The 22,364-nt window shown below is 41.8% G+C and overlaps 1 protein-coding gene across 1 annotated transcript in view; it reads left to right on the top strand.

Annotated features, from left to right (window-relative positions):
• Positions 1–22,364, top strand: part of LOC136864648 (peroxidase) — a 331,409-nt gene that overhangs the window by 279,459 nt on the left and 29,586 nt on the right. Inside the window, exons 12-13 of the mRNA XM_067141918.2 lie at positions 1,579–1,777; positions 3,496–3,601. Of these exons, the coding sequence (XP_066998019.2) occupies positions 1,579–1,777; positions 3,496–3,601 (305 nt within the window). The remainder of the gene's footprint in view (positions 1–1,578; positions 1,778–3,495; positions 3,602–22,364) is intronic.

Below are 22,364 nucleotides of genomic sequence, written 5' to 3' on the forward strand. Positions count from 1 at the left end.
CGTCACGGTTTCACGATGCGAATATAGTTTATTTAATTGCGCGGCGCGTCGCGACCGATCCGTAGTTCAAACGCCACTATCGTTCAATTACAGTTTTCCACTGATAATACACTCGAAAATTTACTCATTCTATGCACTCCCGTTTACTTTCATGGTTTCTCCAAAAAGACAAAACAGAGTCCGACCACAGAACGGCCGTGTGCTTGCTTGAGAGACTCAGTGTCGACTACCAAGCCACCCTCAGAAGTGTAAGATTATATGGTTTCACAAGGAGTGGGAGGCAAACAGAGAGGCGATCCCCTTCCAATTTTGTGATCTTAAGATCCACTAGGTCTACGGATATTAGCGATGCGTCAGATTGTGTGGCCCGCCAATCACTAACACTTGTAGTGCGGAACCCAAAACGATCAGTAGTTTAATAATAATTTGGCCGTCTAAATCAGGCCTCCGACGGGGAATCCTTATTAGCGGTCTGCTTCGTAGCTAGCGTTGGGACGTGAGAATGTGAATTTGGAAGCATTTTGGGGAAATAACGCCTAATATAACATAATTGGTGAAATTACGCCACAAAGTGGTTACGTGAGTGGCTGAAGCGCCTTCACACAATAAACATATATTCGTACATTTATATCACAAGATTAGAACATTTTATTCATATTGTTACTTGCATTACTGTTAACATATTTCTTGTCTTCATATTATTATCATCCTTTAAATTACTTTTTTTATAAACTCGCATCAGCCACTATATCATTTCCATGTTTCACGTTTTGTTAATTTATCGTGTGTTATTCTCATTCCTGGATATATATTAATGAATTCCTCCAGACTTTTCCATTTATTACCCCTCAGCTCTTAGTATATGTATTTATATATCTGCTAATCTCTGTGCCACTTTCCTATATATTTTTTTAAATATGGTCCCAACAGTTCCTCAATCCAATTCCTTCTAGTGATTTATTTAAGTTGCCCGCCCAATATCCGTCCTGGTACCTCACTTGGTGCCGGTAATCTATATCTATAATTTCTCCTCTTCCTCTTTTTACCTTAATAAATATTGTATTACGTACTCTCTTTATTACATCCACCTTTGTACTAATATCCGTACACAGTCACCTTGCAGCACTATTCTCTGTACATCTAGGTTAAACCTGTAATTAATTTACTAAATCTACTAGCGACTGAATCAAGCATTGCGATTTCCTTTCCTGCATCCCTTACTTTGAACCGTATAACATTTTATATTTAATCACAGTACCGAATACATTTATTTGCACCCTAAACTCTATATTAGACATTCTGTTGTCTAGATTTTTCCTCTTCGTTTATACTCCCCTCAGGAGAACAAGTAACGTCTTTCTCAGCTATATTTACTCTTCTACCTGAACCCATCCTCTATTGAGTAGAGGAAGGAAACGCGTTTCCTCGTCCCGAGGTGATGCAGCTCATTTCAGACCCACTTCCAATGGAGGTGAGCTGCATGTACCATTTTAACCACTGATTTCCCGCATTAACAGTTAAGATAGCCATTAGCAGCTAATATTTTATCCCGCGAAGCTAATGCTAGTGCGTTTTCAGCTGGTTCGGAATATGAAGACCCTCTATGAAGATCCAAATGACGTGGACCTCTTCATCGGAGGGTTCTTGGAGACGCCAGTGCGTGGAGCTCTCGTGGGCCCTACATTCCGTTGCATTGTGGGAGAGCAGTTCTACCGCTTCAAGTTTGGAGACAGGTTTTTCTACGAGTTCACCGACTTCCATAATTCATTTACAGAAGGTAAGTAAACCTTTTCTTTCCTGGACATTTTCCAGTTAATTTGCTGTTGGAACTCCTGTAGATTTGGCCATTTTTTTACAAGTTGCTTTACATCGCACCGACACAGATAGGTCTTATGGCGACGATGGGACTCGAACGGGCTAGGAGTTGGAAGTAAGCGGCCGTGGCCTCAATTACGGTACAGCCCTAGCATTTTCCTGCTCTGAAAGTGGGAAACCACTGAAAACCATCTTCAGGGCTGCCGACAGTGGGATTCGAACCCACTATCTCCAGGATCCAAGCCCACAGCCGCGCGCCCCTAACCGCACGGCGACTGATCTAATAATGACTCACTGTATTTGATACTCTGAGTAAACTTATCGAGTAAGCTAATTATTTTTATAAGCATTTCAATAAATAAATATCTATATAATGTATTAATATGGACACAAAGCATGGTTTCTGAGATATGCCAATACTCAGCAGATGCCAGTTCTGATTCTGTTGAAGATTACGGATCTAGGATGCACAAGATTCGAATCCTCTAGATTCAAATTCCCTTACATCAACTCCATAAACTGATGAGGAAGTCGCTCTTTTATAGAGTATTGATGAAACTGTATTGTACAATGTACATCACCAGAATATGCATGGAGGGATCCAGAAGCAATTGTAAGTAATACCGTATATTTAAAAATACGTATAATATAGCAAAATCCATGTTAAATATGCAGAATGATCTTCAGAAGCTTTTGAATCTAAAACATTCAGTTGTACTTCAATGTTATCAAGATTGGTTTAAATTTAAAGAGAAGCTCAAATGTTGTTACGCATGTGACACAAAACAATACCGACAATGCTTAGTATGTTGTAAGGGACGTTCATCCAGTAGGAGATAATGACAAAGCATTGAACATTACCCGGTAGAATGGAGGTTAAATGATGTTTTCTTATGAAGATGTAAAAATGAAAACAGATCTCCTTTATTCCAATACTAAAATTATTGGCAGTGTTGTTCATTTCTATAGTCGTTAAGAGAATCATGTAACACTTTCATTTAATTCATCACATATTATTTTTATGATAGATATTCCTTGCACTGTTATGTCTCATTTATATTGTAGCCAGCAACTATAAACACTAAATTTGACTGGAACCTATTTCAGTTCATCACCCATTTCTCCGTAGTTCACATGTAACAATATTTGGTCAATTAAATCTATCTATTCAACAACACACTGGACTAGATACACTATTTCATTGATATTCAATGGCCAGACGCCAGAATAAATAACGTCCCTTAGTTGAAAACTAAATGACCAGGCGAGTTGGCCGTGCGGTTAGGGGCGCGCGGCTGTGAGCTTGCATCCGGGAGATAGTGGGTTCGAATCCCACTGTCGGCAGCCCTGAAGATGGTTTTCCGTGGTTTCCCATTTTCATACCAGGCAAATGCTGGGGCTATACCTTAATTAAGTCCACGGCCACTTCCAACTTCCAGGCCTTTCCTATCTCATAGTCGACATAAGACCTCTCTGTGTCGGTGTGATGTAAACCCACTAGCAAGAAAAACTAAAAACTAAATGGTAATAGACGAGACACTCACTTGAATACTGTGTAGCTCCTTTCCCAATTTGCCTTATGTAGATAGAAAATGCAATAGACTATGAGTGCTGATTTTAATGAACATAACAAGCGTGTGTATTTAGATGTTGATTGACATTTCCGTTTGGCTGTTTCAGCCCAGCTAACTGAGATCCGTAAGGCTAGCCTGTCCAAACTCTTGTGTGACAATGGAGACAACATTAGTCACATGCAGCCAAACAGCTTTAGAAAGATTTCTGAAGGGTGAGTTACAATTTTGCCATCTCAAATTCACCTTATCTATACGTAATTCTGAAAGGTACATAATACACTTTAACCGAGTGACTGAATTTGAACGCCAATAATAATAATAATAATAATAATAATAATAATAATAATAATAATATACGTAATTATGTAAGTTTTCGAAGGCCTATGATTATTCTTTGCGTTTTAAGGGGATTACTTTTGAGGTTGTTACTCGATGCATGATTACTTAGAAGACTTAAAACTGCGTTAACTTACCGTACGGCACTCTGAATGTTATCAGTTCTTGAGCGGCAATAGATCTGGAGATCATCAGCATACAGATGATACTTGCAGTGTGTAATTGATTTGGTAACATCGTGTATGTAAAATGCAAATACCAATGGTCCTATTACAGAAGCTAATCAGATCTGTTATTATTTGCTGTGATACACTGACGGCGATTTTTGAGGTAGGAACTGAAAATGATTATTGCCGTCTGGTTGAAATTTAATGATTCCAATTTCGAACGTAGCAGTTGAAGAACGACGGTGTCCAAAAAATTAGAAAAGTCAAGGAGAACCAGTACAGTCACTTGCCGAGTGTTCATTGTGTGTCGGATGTCATCAGTTACTTTATATAAGACAGTCGATGTGCTGTGTTTTTTCTTGAAACCAGGTTGGTAAGGGTCAAGCAATGCATACTTGGTCAAATAAACAAGGATTTGTTCGTGTACTTTGGAAAAGGGTGGGAGAATGGATATAGGGTAATAATATGACGGTAAACTAGGTGAATTTTTCTTAGGAATGGGAATGACAATACCATACTTCCACATAGTTGGGACTACTCTCTGTACGAGGCACTGATTGAATATCTGCGTCAGAATAGGTAATATTTCACCAATGATGTTTTCTTATGAATGATGAAGGTTTGTCGTCATTACCCGGAGCATCTTACTTGAGGGAGTAAATTCCATGCTTCACATCGTTCGCACGAACATTTTTGAATGTAAATTTTACTTGATTTACTCAGGAATGAATATCAGCAGTAGTTTGGTCATCACCTGGATTATTATTGTTATTATCGTCATTAGTATCATTATTATTAGTAATATTATTAATGTGTGCTGCTTTCATATAAAGGAGAATGCAGGGCCGACAATCACCAGAAAGTGTTAAAACAAGGACAGCTTGCTGCACCAGGTATTTCAAACTACGATCTCCTTTACTTATGTTACTCACTCAAGGTACCAAAATACAAAGCCAAGTACATATTGCGAAGGGATTTCAAAAATGTTGACAGTGGGGTAATACGAAATGAAATATGTCAACTGCCGTGGAATGACATTCTATTGACTAATGACATTGATGATAAAGGTTGACAGACTGAACTCATTTATCCTAGGGCTGTATGACAAATACACTCCGAATAAGCAAATTCAAGTTTCTCACCCTTTGTCTCCTTGGGTAACAAATCAAATTACATCGGTCGTGGCAAATCGCGATGCATTGTAGAGGCGATTTAAGTGAACTGGAATCACTAGTGATTTCGAAAATTACCGTATTATTCGAAATTAAGTTAATCGATTAATCCGTTACAGCAAGTACTATTAAAGATATAATAAACAGGGGAAGTTCAGCACTAACATGTAAATATTCGCGTCAGATGGGTATACGTCGCAGCCTGACTAAGCAGGCACTTCATTATCTAAATTCTTCTTTAATAATAATGCTATGTGCATTATGTCCTAATGCTATGTGCATTATGTCCCACTAAGTACCTTTATGGTTTTCGGAGATGCCGAGGTGCCGGAATTTAGCCCCGCAAGAGTTCTTTTTCATGCCAGTAAATCTACCGACACAAAGCTGACGTACTTAAGCACTTTCAAATAACACCGGACTGAGCCAGAATCGTACCTGCCAAGTTGGGGCCAGAAGGCCGGCCAGAGCCTCAGCCGTCTGAGCCACTCAGTCCGGTGTGGAAAACCTCTTCTGTGTCATCACCTCATAGAAAATAGGCGATGTCAGCAAGCGATTGCGAGAAATATAATGTCCTAATTTAGGTTTCTGTACAATCCCCTGTGGTAACAGTATACTCATAAGAAACTTTATTTCGTCCTCATTTGTCCGGACACGCTCTTGATTTCGACTCCTTCGTTTCATCTTACTAAACTGGGTTTTATGTGCGATTTTCTTCTGGACATCCTTTGCCTGTTCATCTATGTTCTGGCGTATCTCATCATCAAAAGTAATTGAAATATTTCGCTCGTTTTTTACCCTAAAAACTCTCCCTTTACATAATGACGGAATTTTGGAACAAAGCGGGACATTCTTTGTACGTTTTCAGTCTAAGCTGACGAATACGTTGCGTTGGTTGGAATATTATATCTATCATCGTCCCCAATGTCACTGTCATGATCGTTACTTGAACTGGAACAAAACACGAATTGTCGCTTTCGCGACTGCTGAAAATTCGCACCAGTTGGGCCCGAACCCTGTACATTCGAGCTGCAGTATTTTTTCCAAGTAAATTCCCGTCACATATGAATTCACCTTAGGCAGAACTCATTTCGCTATGATCACAATCGTCCTCACTAAATTCCAACATTTCGTTTATCACTATCCGTAAATCATCTTCTTCTAAATGTAAGAAACAGAATCGAATAGAACCCTGATATGTGCAGTTTGGAAGGAAATAAGTAATTGTGCCTTTTTGCTATGCTGTAATATATGTAAACATAAAGGATCGTAGTCTTACCAAATATGCTGACGGAAGCGTGAGAAAGAAGGTAAGAGGACCGTGGTATGAACAAAACAAATGAGAACATTTTTCAAGTTTTTATATAAGTGAATATATTGAAGTACTGTGTTAATAATAATAATGTTATTTGCTTTACGTCCCACTAACTACTTTTTAAGGTCTTCGGAGACGCCGAGGTGCCGGAATTTAGTCCCAGAGGAGTTCTTTTACGTGCCAGTAAATCTACCGACACGGGGCTGTCGTATTTGAGCACCTTCAAATACCACCGGACTGAGCCAGGATCGAACCACCCAAGTTGGGCTTAGAAGGCCAGCGCCTTAACCGTCTGAGCCACTCAGCCCGGCAAAGTACTGTATTGCCAAGTCACTTTTACAAAGAAATAAGAACACACAAAAAACATTGAAAACGCACAAAAAAGAGTAAATTCAACACACAACTAATTAGGTTTATTTTTGTTTCTGAGCCACTAAATTATTTTGAACATTGATTTTCAGAGGATGAATACTAAATCGAATACATATGACACCGAAGTAGAAAATTAACACCAAGAAAAAGTGAACCCAAATGGGAAAAGGATAGGGATGAGGAAAAGCGAAAAGGGGACGCGCAACTCAACCGACAAAGGAAAAGAAAAAAGAACTAAGGGAGAAAACACTAAGGAAGGATAGAACGCTCCACAGTGTCAGTCACTGCGTTTTCAGCCACTTTAAATCTTCATATTTAAACACTCTTTGCCATAGCACAAGCGAAAGAATAGAAAGTTTTAAAATGGCCAGGCAAAAATTCCAATAAGGCATGAAGGCCACCGAAAGGATATTAAAATTTGGCTAACATTTTTAGCTCACCATCTGCCTTGTAGAAAAAGTTCCAGTTAAAACCAGCGTGACCAGCACGCTGCAAAGAAAACAAGGGCGAGCCTCCACACACCAGCACAGTGGAATCCCGGACTGATGAGTCAGGTTGCTGCTGGTGGAAGGTTTTCATTCCCCGCCCGAAGGACGGGGCGAGCCCCCTAGATCCTGTCGCGATCTCCCTGGCCGGGAGAGGGGACAAGAAAGTGGGATGTGATAGAAGAGGAAGATGGGTAGACGATTTGTGGAAATAAGAGAAGGCTACGGAGATAGAAGTAGGGGAGAAGTGTGCGGGAGGTGAAGATTAGAGGAGAGTGCCGGGAGGAAGATGCATGAGGAGGAGGTGGAGGATAGATGTGAGATTATTAAGGGATGTGATGAGAAGGCGAAGCATATCTAATGTCGGAAGGGGTGGGACGAGGTAACTAGATTGGGGAGGGGTTGGACAGACGTGTTGAGGGGGTGGAACAGATGGAGTGGCAGGCCGGGGGCTATGGTAGATGTTGTTAGGAGAAGAGCGAGCTGGTTGAGGAGGGGAACGAGTTGGCTCCACTCTGTAGTGATGACGGTAAATATAGACTCCAGATGCAATAAGGTGCTGGACGTCAGCTGTAGTCGGTAGATGAAGTCGTACTATGTAGATTGGGCCAGTACTTGTCTGTATTCGAGATGCACGACGGGCGGAGACTCCAGCGATGTGTAGTTCTCGGAGGATGTCTTGGCTTGAAATGGATGGTTCTATGCCACGGATGACACAACTAGGCAGACCGTGGGAAGATGGTGGGGGCTGCGTTGACGGTGATAACGGCGTTATTGCTGAGGCAACTGCTTGAGGCGGTGGTGAAGGCGATGGCTGTGTTGTTGGTGTTGAATCCAGTGGCGGGGTAGGAGGTTGTTGGGGACTAGGTTGTCCGGGGTTCGAAGAAGGGGTAAGTGAGGATGACATGATAGGCGAGGGATGACAAATCGAGATCGTAGTGACTGGAACGTGGGAAGTGGTATAAGCGTACGTTGTAATGGTGGTAGTAGTGGTGGTGGTGGGGTAAGTAGAAAATGAGGGCGTTGTTCTGGGTGGAGACGCGGATACGACGGAAGGAATAGATGGGTCTGGGAAGATTTGATCTAGGATGGTCTGAGGAGTTGGTACCACTGGGTGGAATCGGTTGTGAAGTGTCGCACCGGTGTCTTGAAGTCGAAGCATGTCGTCCTCTCGGCGGAGATATAGTAGAACCGTCGTGGGTGGCAAGGATGTAGTGCTGTCCAAGAGCCTATTGACATCATGGACTTGGACACCAGCTGTACGAAGGTCGGTGAACACGACATCCTCAGAGACGGCCAGGTCGACATCAGGAAAGATGACAGGTGTACATTGTTGGGGAGGCCGAATGCCAACTCGGTGTCAGCCTATGTTCTTTTGTAGGGTCGGCGAGGTAGCGAGCTAGAGTTGTGAGCCACCGGCCGAGCAGAAGACTTGGAGCTTCTACGAAGTTATAAGTCCGAATAGAGAGATGTGCAAGATCCTGGATGAGTCAGTTGAAAATACTAGCTTATATAGGAGAGAAAGTTGGCCTGTGGAAGGTACTGGAAATATCACGAGATGTAGATTGACAGGTGTGACGAGGCGTTGTGACATAACTGGTGGCCCTGAGCAAGTTGAAACTTGGCAGTACAGCAGCTGATGCCGAAAAGAGAAGGCCGAGCCGGTGAGCCAGGTATGTCCAAAATGAGTGTGTGTCGTAGACAGTAGTAGCACGGGAGGGGACGTTACATATCACTCGCCTTCCCTCGCAGCAGAAGGAGACGAAGTTCAAAAATGTAGATGTTAGAGATGAATGCCCTTCGGGTGGCACAGATCTCGGAGAAGCGATGATGGTCGATGAGAAGGAGGAAGAAAAAGGAGAAACACCTGAAAAAGAAAGCAAACTAGGAAATGAAAACTGTTGAGAACAAGAGGGGAGGTAGGAGGTTAAAATGAAGTGAAGGGTATAAATGGACAGATGGAAAGGAGATGTTGTGCATCCATGGGGAGTCCAGGTCGAGATGGTGGTGTGTGGAGGACCAAAAGCAGTGGTGAGCCAAGAAAAAAGGTTATGATGAAAATTTCTTTAATTGCGAAAAATGAGCCTGTTTAATTTCCAAAGGACTTGAAACTAGTTGAAGGAGCGCAGTGACTGAAAACAGAAAAGAAAGAATACGGTATGGACCAAGCCAACGAGTGCAAAGGTTAGCGGAGATCTGGTTCTCTGCAGAACTTTGGGGATGGTTTTTTAACACGTTCCCTGCGGCAGTGAATTTCGATGACTTAATGTTACGTCGTATCGGCCCACCGGTGACCCGATGCTGCCTTTAGTTATTATCGGTTCGGGTCACCGGTGACCTGACGAATTTGACTTTCTTTACTCCCTAGTATGAAATCCTAAACAATGCAAGTGCACTTGTTGTGTGCGTTATTGTTGAGGAGACAGTCCAGCGTATTTACCTGTGCGACAGTGTTCCGATTCAACAACTGCGTGAAACAGAAATGACCCCGGAAATATTTGGGTCACGGGTGGGCCGATCAAAACTAGCAGTAAGTTATGCCTCGTCCCTTTACTTCAATTGGAACACTATGTTGCCATTAGTTAACAGCAATTCGTAACTAGGACGTAGTTACTAACTTCGCAATTCTGGGAAGTTCACACCGACGGATAAGAGTAACATGTTTCGGGGCACATGGTGACCCGAACCGCACGGAACGTGGTATAGGCCCACCCCAGTGCTGTCCTAACCCTCTTTCTTCTCCTTGCCACCGGTGTGTCGGAATGTGAAAGCTCCATACCTAAAGACGGACGTGAAATTGCTTCTAAATATTATATACGGAAGATAATAAATATGTCAATAACTACTCCAATAACCTCTATTGGATTTCCTAAGAGCAATTTAGAAAGCAGATATCAGAAGGGTAGTACTCCTTAAACAACAATCTACGATCTGCGGGCAGCAACACTCTAGGCTTCATTCGCCGTAACCGCGCTAAACGATTCCCGCGTAAAAATATAGGTCAGACAACAATCGGGACTCAGGGTGACCCGAAGCGATATGAATGGAAGATGAAAAAACTTTCTTCGGGTCACCGGTGGGCCGATCAAAACTAGCAGTATGCCTCGATCCTTTGCTTCAATTGGAACACTATGTTGCCATTAGTTAACGGAAATTCGTAACTAGCCCGTAGTTACTTACTTCGCAATTCTGGGAAGGTCGCACCGACGGATAAGAGTAACATGTTTCGGGGCACATGGTGATCCGAACCGCACGGAACGTGTTAATAGAACCGGATCAAACAGCTTAAACCTTGCCGGGCGAAGCCGCGCGTCACATGTTCGCATATGAACATCCCTAGCCTGACACAGTGTAGTGAGAGCCAATTCAAGCTGAGAATTAGTACGCTGACTGGAAGGATTCTCCATGAGTTCCATGATTTCTGGTCGTGAGAATGAAAAATTGAAAGAAAATTTTTTAATATCTATGGTATCGCTCCACTATGTTAGCTTGAGGATGATAGGGAGAAGTACAAATCTTCTTAATCCCATAAGAGAAACAAAAATTATAAAATAATTTAGAGGTAAAAATAATCTGAAATTAAAATTTGGGGAAAGCCGGTAATGGGAAAAACATGATTCGTTAACAAATTAACTATAATTTGATAGGAAATCTTGCGCAAAGGGCGAGCAACAAGCCTGCCACCATGACATACTTTACAGTGGAATGAGTAGCCTACCCGGTGTGATCCAAGGAGCTACATTTAAAAAGAATAATAAATTGGCTCCTTCAGCATACACACCACACCCCACTGGGCTACAGGAACATGTGCACGCTGGTGCATGCAAGATGCCGTTATTTGCACAGTTTGAGTGATAAGGGTAACTACATAAAACCATTGTTAAATGGTTCAGAAGGAAATTAACATGATATGCACTGAAGAGATAAGAAGGGGCTTACTCTGAAGGGTATTCAGTTCTTATTTGATTACTGAGCTTAGATCCTAATTACAATAATAATAAATGCGTGGGGAAGCAATGTGGAAGTATTGAATTCAAAAGTCATAAATAGTTGCTTCATATTTGTCTAAATGGACTCCTCGCGTATGGGCAATTGTCATCACTGACATCATTAGACATCGAATGAGCTGCTGGACAAGACAGGCGATATACGATACAAAGTTAAAATATTTAAAGTATTTCCTCGCAGATTTAATTCCTCTTTCCTTATACGCCCATGAAGAATGATTGATAACCTATTGAGACACATTTCCATAATGCCTTTACTATCGTCCGCGATGAGTTGTCGGAGCTGGTCGGGGTTTTCCGGCGCTTGAGTGTAAACGACGTACTTCAAATGTTCCCACAAGAAGAAGTCTAACGGCGTTAAATCCGGTGTTCTGGCGGGCCAGGAAACATGGCCTCCTCGTCCTATCCATTTCCCTTGCTGTTTCTCGTTCAGATGGTTACGAACGAGCAAAGACGAAGGACACATCTTCCAGCAGATATGGGAGTTCCTGACGCAGAAAGTGCAGGTAGCGTGGGCCCGTCCAATGGCTCTCAAAGAAATAAGGTCCAATCAGGCGATCTCCCAAGATTCCACACCACCTATTCACTCACCATCGTACTTGATGGGCAGCCTGTTGCACCCAGTGAGGATTGTCCGGACTTCAATAGTACATGTTGTGGCGATTGACGTTCCTATTATTGTGGAAGCGTGATTCGTTCTAGAACAAGATGTGCGTTACGAATGCTGCATCATTGTCCAGCCTGCCTAATAGCCACCGACAGAACTCCATTCAAGCTTCGAAATCCCGTCCATGGAGCTCTTGTGTAGCTCAAGATGGTATGAGTGAAATTTATATTCATGTAGTATTCGCCAGACGGACGGCTGGCTGGTGTCGTGCAGTCGCCCTTGTACTGATGTGTGGATTATTTCGATCTGCCTCCAGAATGGCCTCTTCTGTTTCACCCGATGTAACGGTCCTATCGCGGACTGGTGGCTGGTTGGAAATCACGCCTGTTGTCCTTAGATGTCTTTCAGCACGGCGAAATGTCATAACAGCCGGGTGTCGCCTGTCGGGATACAATTCATAGTACAGACGTATTTCCTCCCACGCATTTTGTCTTGCTTTCCCATAAATGAGGAGCATGTCAAAGTATTTCTCTGTGGAAAACATGCTGAATGACAGCAGAGATTACAGTACATTCAGGCACTAACCAGCGGAGTATGCGCAGGGCACAAGATGAATAACAGCGTCATTCTACTCTTCGAATCTGGCAAGCGTGGGCCTGTGTTTACGTATTCACACATCATACCGATACAAAAATACGAGTACTTGAACGATGCAGGAATCCAACCGCTGCTGGCACATTCCACCAATTGTTAAGCGAACGCCTAAGCACATCCGCCACGCTACACTGCTGGGAGCACGCTGGTAGTACGACGAGAGAAGAGTACATACGCCATCCGGGTTGGTGTTGAAGACATTAATTATTGCACTGTTACCAAGTTTTATGCATTGATTCCCCTCTTCGTTACACCCGGTCACGAGGCACGACACATTAACATAGTTACATGGTAAAAGGACGTTGCTACATGTTTTCAAGGCGTCATATTTTGCGAACGGATGATATAACATTTCGCTAGGGTTCGGAATCGTGTGCAAAATGTGCTCACTGAAGATTAGTACCATACAGTGCGCCTGCAGGGGAATAGCACCTCTATTATCATTTGCACGTTAGTTGGGCTCCAGTAAACGATATTGCGAGGGGCTGCTGAATAGCACTTTATAAACAAAGGGATTACTCACTATTGTAAGATTATTAGTCCGCCTCGCTGATGTAGTGCTTAATGTAATTAGTTGCCATCCCTGCAGGCCCGGAATCGATTCCCGGCTCTGCCACGAAATTTGAAAAGTGGTAGGAGGGCTGGAACCGGGTTCACTCAGCCTTGGGTGGTCAACTGAGTAGAGGTGGGTTCGATTCCCACCTCAGCAATCCTGGAAGTGGTTTTCCGTGGTTTCCCACTTCTCCTCCAGGCAAATGCGAGGATGGTACCTAACTTACGGCCACGGCCGCTTCTTTCCCTCTTCCTTGTCTATCCCTTCCAATCTTCCCATCCCCCACCAGCATAGCAGGTGAGGACGCCTGGGCGAAGTACTGGTCATATTACCCAGTTGTATCCCCCAACTCAAAGTCTCACGCTCCAGGACACTGTCCTTAAGGCGGTACAGGTGGGATCCTTCGCTGAGTCCGAGGGAAAACCCAACTCTGGAGGGTAAACAGATTAAGAAAGAAGAAAGATGTCATTGCTTTTAGCGTTCATTTCATACCCTGCTGAAAGCTAATAATTAGCATGTACTTTTTACATTATCGCATGACAGTTTGATGCATTGTGTAAATGCCTGTCGAATTTCGGTACATGTTTTTGCAAAGATAATGGTGCAGTGGGTGATTAAAGGCGAATTTTTCTTGATATGCGTGAAGGGAGAATGGACCATAACGACACCAGTGACGTTCGGTGGGATGCCTAACAGCGTAAACCGTCAGGCGCTGCTGACTGAACCAGTATTCTTGCGAGGTGTATGCGGGGACCCTTAAAGGCCCGGACCAGCCTGCATCGCAGGCCTTAACTTTACGCTTCTGCTGTCAGTGAATATCACTTGTAAATCTAATTAATGTTATGGATGAGAGTCTGCCAGTTTTAAAATTTAATCTATTATATTGCAACCAAACCACCCACGCCATTGCCCCATAGAACCACACGACAGCATCATTGTCCCCATAATTTCGGGCTACCGCCATATAGCAGCATACGCCAAGGCGTTCGATGGTATAGGACCTTTTAAGTCTAGCGTCAAATGCCACCTCATCTAGAAAGCAAGGGAAAATAAACTTCAAAGTGATGGGTGAACAAAAGCTCATTCCACCGTGCACGGATCAACTGCACTTCTCCGTTCCAAAGAATTAAAGCAACGGCCTCCCAGGGCCATGGTGCGTTCGCGGCAAAATATCTAAATATAACACTAAATTAACTTAAGGGCATAAATGAACAGAGGGAAATTTAGGATGCAATCTTTTTTCCGGCAAAATGACAAGCAAAGAAAAGTTTAAAAACCTATTTATTATTCCTTGATAAAATCACGATTAATTCAAATCAATCCTGAATAATTCTACAATAATAATATATGTATATATATACAATGTCCGATGGACTAAATATGAATTCGGAGATGTCACTCCTGTCATTAAGAATCTTTTTATAATTCATTTTTGACCATTTTATCAGTTGAAATACTGTAGTTAATCGTTCCATTCCCTTTTTGACATGACAATAAGTACCAATATCATTATTGGAACAAAATCCTTTTTAAGAACAGAAATATCCTTGTAAATGCGACGGTTATCATTACAAGCTTTCTTCATTATTAGAAGAAACACATTATCTATGCGAAAATTGGAGACAACTTGGAGTGGTCGCCCAACTAATTAATTATACTACTAATTAAATAAACAAAAGAATAAGCTAACACTAATGGGCAAAATCACCATCATCAAAATAAATTAGACAAATGTCGGGTCCAGAAATCGAACTCACATCGCAATGAATCCGATGACAAATAACGAGACAGAACCCGTTTTGGAATTCGTACAAAAAACACTAAACACAACTCACGGATCATATTCAAAAATATTACGTACACATATTTTAAAACAAAGTATAAGCAATTTACGCATGCAACTAGCTGTATAACACAAAAAAATGTGTGTGACGAAAAATCCATGGTCTGCCTGGGAGTTCGAACCGATGGTCTCCAGGATGCCACCGATAAACTGGTCTCTAAAAACTCCCTATCTCAGTTATTCATAAGGTCAACATATCATACAACACTGACGTACCAGTTATTTAATTTCTTAATAGAAATAAACATGAACGAGTTATAAAGATATCCTTTAAATGTAATCGGGTTTGTGCGAAACTCCAAGCATTCAGTCTTAGTAGACAGGCTTGAACAATAACATTGGCAGTAATCCTACTCACAAGAGTGTGCTAGTGCACCTTCTTCTAAAATCATAAATCATACAACGCAGAACCACACCTAATAATGGGTGGCCGCAGATCACTTCTTGTCAACAAACTCAAGGCGAGACGTCTCGTCTCCCTGAAAATACATCATGGTAAATAATATCATTTCAACTAATATTTTCTTATCATACTCCATAGCTCCACTGGCTTATTAATTTTCTGCCCGCTTATAATTCTTTAATTCAATATCAAGCCACTATTCTTCTTTTCAATTTCACGTCCATGGATTTAGAATGTCCAGGTTGACATCCATCCGACTACATAGAATATTTCAGCCTATGTTTTCCTACAGTTTGAACTCGGACAAAAATCTAATATGGATTTAAACGTATCCACAATATTATTCTAATATTAAAGAAAAGCAAATACTTGATATAAAAGGAAAACCTTATCAAAAAATGGGAGGGCGTTCGTTCGTTTCCAGGCTTGTCACAACTTGCACAAATAATTAATACAGACATCTACATATGCTATTCATGCAAAATTACATTAAAACAAGAGTGCTTTCCTATCCCCATGATTATTATGTCACTAGTGGCATTTTGAAGACACTGTCGCCATGCATTACCAAAATAGGTTGAATATTCCGTAAATAAAAATATACATATCACGGTTTGAAATCATTAATAATGCAAATCTATATTTTGCCCTCCTAATCTAAAAGCACTCTTAACCATACTGATATTTCTTCGTTAAATCACGCGCAAGCATTAAATTAAATTTACATATTATAGGCTAGAAATTTTAGCCCATATAATAGAAATTCCATTCCCATCTAGATGAATATATTTTAAACAATATGAAGACCACTCACAAGTCTCCCTCTAATTCAAGAATACATGCAATTTACATTACTAACCTACTTTATGTGATCTACATATTACATAACCGTGCATTTAATTGGATATTATTTAGAATTTTTGTACTTATCGTCATGTCGAGAAAATCCATGGTTGGGGCTCAGGGAAGGCCCTTGTCGTCTTATAGGCTCTCGTGGTGCTGACGTGAATCACCGATCTACTTCCGCTGAGCACTTTCTTAATCCCAAGGTCCTCTTCTTCACTGTAACAAGTCTAATTACTTTGAAATAAGTTGCGTCATTCACAAACACAATTTTTAAAAACTGTAACACAGTTCCCGCGCTCACGTTATTTAAATACTTTCAATACTATCACTTGGACAAGGTCTTTTACACCGCGTATTTGCAAAATGTATATTATCACTCCCGAATACAGGTAAGGCTAGAACACCAGCGGACTATGTGTCTGCCTTCGATCTTTCGCGTCAAGTGGATGTTATCTCAACATGGCTACCCCTTATACAATATTACCCCTACATGAACAATAGACGGCGGTCAGTCCCCACCACATTTTTGCAAATCAGTGGTTTTACGGGTTGTGTGCCATCGGCAATGCGCTCAAATGTGTGACTCAGACTTCTAAGTAATCTAGTTATGTGCGGAAAACGCATCGACCGGCGGTTTATTTAAAATTTATTATCTAAATGATGCCTTTACGGGGATCCCCATCCCTAGTCTGCGTACTTAGTTGGCGTGGGCACGCTACTGGTGCTTATATAATCATATGATAGCGTAATTTTCCACAGGTTAAAATTTTATAAACAACTCTAATTTTGGCAGATTTCTATTATGAAAACATATGTCATGAAGAGGTTTCCCTTATTAATTATTATGCATATCTCGAAATCTTACAATACAAATCCAGCTTGCACGTTGGCATTGCCGTGTTTCAGCCATTTTTAGTGGGTGGACTTATTAGTATAGATTTTCTTTCCTTGTCATTTTTCATAGCTCGCTTTCTTTCTGGGAATTCTTCCAGCTATGACGGACTCGTGTTTATACCAAGTTGGAGGCGTTGTGCAAACAGATGCAACCTAATGCAACTTTCTGTAATATGGACAAGGGAGCTTGACAAAAGTTTTTCACCGCCTAAAATAATTATTAAACAAATACGTATATGACCGATACGGTCACAATATATGTGTAACTTATGTATGTAGAATCGTCAATTATTATTCTCATGTATCGACTGTAGCTCACATACTACCGACAGGCATTTATTACGCTTGCGTAACTTATACATCAAGAGCTGTTAGTTAACATAATCTTACAATTTGATACCAATTGTTGTTTTAAGGTACCTACTATCTAGGTAATCGGCCCGATCGTGTGACAGAACTTGACTGATATTTTATGGGATATTCTAGGTATGTAATATTTACAACATTAGAGTTTGACTGACATGATGTTGGAGTAATTTGCTGGAAATTTGCAAGGTTGCCGTGAGGGCACAGGTAGAAATCAAACCATCCCATACATTCTCTTGGTACTTAACAAGAGCATCAGTGCCTAGTCGAAGATATGGGGAAATATCTGACACTTACGCCACTCAAACGTAAATGGTTTCTAATTACAACACAGAATCTTCCATGAAATTCACATAGTGACCATCCTCAATCAATCAATCAATCAATCAATCAATCAATCAATCAATCAATCAATCAATCAATCAATCAATCAATCAATCAATCAATCAATCAATCAATCAATCAATCAATCAATCAATCAATCAATCAATCAATCAATCAATCAATCAATCAATCAATCAATCAATCAATCAATCAATCAATCTCTCTGTCATTTGTTTACCTGTTCTTTTTTAAATGATTTCAAAGAACACTGAAATTTAATGAACATATCCTTTGGTAATGTATTATAATCCCTAATTCCTCTTCCTATATACACTGACTAGGCAAATGTCATGGGATAGCGGAGCACTGATGCGCAGGTGTGTTTTCTGCGCACCACATGCACCCTGTGCCAGCGGCAGTTGTATAGGAGACCTTGTGAGCAGTGGCTGTGCATGTGACAGGTGTAACATGGTACGTCGTCGTGAGCTGACACCGTTCGAACGGGGTATGGTTGTCGGTGCCCGACGGATGGGAAGTGCGATTTCAGAAGTGGTGCGGGAATTCGGCTTCACACGATCAAACGTGTCCAGGGTGTATCGTGAATGGTTGAATGCGGGTGTCGCCGTCCATAACAGACGAACAACCAGCCGTCTAGCCACCCTCGATGACCGTGACCGGCGACATCTGAGACGGATTGTCAATAGTGACAGACGCGCAACCGTGCAACAAATCACTGCTCAATTCAACACAGGCCGTGCTAGACACGTCTCCTAGTGTACAATCCGTAGGAACATGGGTTCTATGGGGTATGAGAGCCGGCGCCGCACACGGGTGCCACTGTTAACCCAACATCATCGGGCACAACGACGCGCATTTGTCGCCAGTTACCAGGTATGGACACTGGCACAATGGCGTAACGTGATATGGTCGGACGAATCATGATTTCAACTGCACCATGTCGATGGGAGGCACCGTGCATGGCGCAGACCACATGAAGCGATGGATCTCGCTTGCCTCGAAGGTGTGGTCCAGGGCGCCGGTGTCTCTGTTATAGTCTGGGGTGCATTTTCCTGGTATAGAATGGGCCCCCTAGTTGTTCTGGAAGAGACTTTGAATGGTACGCGGTATGTTGAGCTGCTCGGAGACCATCTCTACCCATTTTTGGCCTTCCAGCGCCCAGACGGTTCTGCGGTGCTTCAAGATGATAACGCGCCGCCACATCGCTCCTACGTCGCCCGCGAATGTTTCCAGGAACATGCAGCGGAGGTACAACGACTGCCATGGCCACCCAGGAGTCCCGATATGAACCCTATCGAGCATATCTGGGATGTCCTGGAACGCAGGCTCCGTGCCATGCATCCTGCACCCACGAACAGATCAGCATTGGCGGCCGCTCTGCAAACTATTTGGTGTCAGCTGCATCCAGAGGACTACCAGGGACTTGTCGACTCGCTTCCACGACGTCTCACTGCAGTTCTCAGGGCCAGAGAAGGCCCCACACGCTATTAGGTGACTATCCCATGGCATTTGCTAAGTCAGTTTACACGATTATTTGCTACTCAATTCCTACTTTTTCTTCATATGATCATTCCTACTTTGAAAACTGCATTCAGATGTATTCGTCTACTAACGTCAATCCTTACCACCTCTCCACTGACAGCACGAAACGTACCGCTAAGCCAAGCAGCTCGCCTATTTACTCCCAGGTCTTTCCATCCCAAAGTTTGCAACATTTTCGTAACACTGCTCTTTAATCGGAAGTCACCCAGCTGTTTTCCTTAGTATTTTTTCCAGTTCTCAAAAGAACTAAACCCAGTGAGCGTCCCGTACACTAGAACGATACTTTAATTGGGGTATTGAAAGTGACTTATACGCCTTCTCCTTCACATACTTCAACCCCTCATAACCAAATGAAGATATATGTAACCTTTATTTACAACCTTGTTAATATGACAACCAAAATGAATATCTTCACATATTTAAATATCTAAGTACTTACAGTGATCCCTATGAGGTATTCGCACCCCATCAACACTGTATTTAAAACTGTGGACTTTACCTCTGGGTGAAACTTACATCCTGCCTTTTCACCCACTTCACCTCAATACCTTTGTCTGCTGTCCATCTCAAAACTATGAAGAGGTTCTTTTACAGTTGCTCAAAATCTTGTAATGTATTTATTCCTCCATACGGTACAACATAATCCGCAAAAAGCCTTACCGATGATTCCAGTATTTTACCCATATCTTTCCTGTGCATAAGGAAACGTAACGGTAAAATAGTGCTGTTTTGTGGTACCCCACCTCTTAATCACTACATGATTAGATAATGCTTCACCTAATCTAATTCTCGGAATTTTTCTTCTAGAAATTTAGCCACCGATTCAATCACTGTTTGCTCCAGTCAAGTAGCCCTCGTTTTCTTCAGTAGTCTCCCATGATATACCCTATCGAAAGCCTTAGATAGGTCAATAGTTACACAGTTCATCTGATATGAATCTAAAAAATCTGCTACATCTTTTTCGAATCCTACAAGTTGAGCTTCACTGGAAAACTTTCCCTTCTATCAAACCAAGTAGTAATTTCGCCAAAATGTTATAGTCACGGGTGACTTTAATATCGAATTGTTTAAACAAAAGGGTGATTCGGAAAAATTGTATAGTTTATTCCACGCTTTGACTATGGAAATCCTACCACTTAAAGCTACGAAACATGTCTACCTTCACCACATGACTTACACATTAACTGATTTTATAATTGCAGATAAACCCCAGAAAGTAATTAAACATGGACAGGTCTCAGCTTTTGTCTTTTGTATTCACGCCTTCCTGTGCTTAAATTACTCGATCCGAGGACCAAATTTATGTTAAGAGACATCAGACATGTTGGTTTAGATGATCTATGCAATGACACAGATATATTATATCATATCGTAGGATGACGTATGTGATCTTCAGGACATTGCCTCAAATGTTAAGAGATTCAATTCATTGGTGCTGAACTTATATGACAAACATACTCCGAAGAGTCAGGTAGGATTTACCCACCGCTCTTCTCCCCAGTTGACGACTGTGGTAAGATCTGCTATGGACAGTCATGACGGTTGGAACAGGCGAAAGAGATGTACACGTAACAAAGAGGACTTTAAGCAATACAGGAAAGTAGCAGAAATATTGGATGGTTCACCTGCCTCGGCCTGCGCTGGCGCTTGGTAGAAGGCCTCCTCAGCTAAGATGTGCTGGCTAAGAGTGCATGACGTCATAGTATAACACTGACTTCATGTGCAAACATAAACTTAAATTAACAGCCTTTGTTTCAACTCCAGGCTTAACCTTACAGGGTTACTAACATCACAGACCAAAGTTTTCAGCCCATGAGTACAGGAGTGCTAACCTCACATATCCAAGTTCGACGCCCGGACTAACCATGCAAGCTTAACCTTACATGCGTGGATTGGATCCAAAACTTAACCTAACTGCCATAGTAGGCAAGATGGCTACTATATGTTGCTCTTATGAGACCAGGCGCAAGGCAACCTCAGGGTCTCGGAGCTAAACTAGAACTTCTGAAGAGATGGCGGCTATACATTGCTCCTACGGTACTAAATCTAGGGAGCTGGTGCATGGTTTAATGTGTATACATTGCCCTTATGGGACATGGCACAGGGCTACCTCAGGAATTCGGAGCTGATCTAGAACTACTAAATAAGATGACAGTTATGCATTGATTTTATGGGACTAACTCTTGGATGCTGGCACAAGGGCTACTGGATAAGATGGCTGCAGTACATTACTCTCATGTTTTTAAATCTTGAGTGCTACCCTAGGCGCTCACATCGAGTAAAATCGAGTTCGACTTCGTGGCTAATCCTAACCTTACAGGTCCCTATTATATAATTTAGCACACTAGAGTTCGACTCCTTGGTTAACCGTAACGTTACAAGCTCGAGTTCGACAACGGCTGAAGTAGTTTACTGGTTAGCGCTTTCTGAGCTTGAGATCAAGGGTTTGATTCTTGTAGGCTACAGCTAATTCTGCTACTGAAAGGGGTTCTACCCTTTTCCTTCAAATCCTCCACCTCCACCTCCGCTCTCTACCTACACCTCCATTTCCACCTCACAAGGGGCTCTATCCTTTTCTTCCACCTCACTCTCGTATTATTAAAAAACTCGTGTGTTTCGAAGTGGGTGAGATGTTGTGGCATCTTTGCACGTGTTTCTTAATGCTCAAAGCAAACACTTTCTGATTCTAACTTTAGAGCTTATAGATTTGAATTCTAGAGGCTTATAGTAGCCTCCAGAATTGTTTACATCACTCAGAGATCAAACCCTTGTGTTCAGATCCTAGAAAAGTTTGCACTACTTGTCTTGTAAAAGGGTTCAGACATACGGGATATACTTACGACATTCTCGAGACATGTAACTAAAACATAATCTTTTAAGATGTGTGCATGAAATAAGAGCTGCACATACGGTATGATTGATTAAAGTAGAACCTTTTGAGGTAATAAGTGTGGCGGTCAAAGGATTAGACTTAATGTAACAAAGAAATATATCAATAATAATTTTTGCTTATCATATATGTTAAGACAACTCCAATACAGCTTTAAAACATTGCTTTTAGATACAGTGGTTAA

This window comes from Anabrus simplex, chromosome 2, assembly GCF_040414725.1.
Source record: "Anabrus simplex isolate iqAnaSimp1 chromosome 2, ASM4041472v1, whole genome shotgun sequence".
Classification (NCBI taxonomy): Eukaryota; Metazoa; Arthropoda; class Insecta; order Orthoptera; family Tettigoniidae; genus Anabrus; species Anabrus simplex.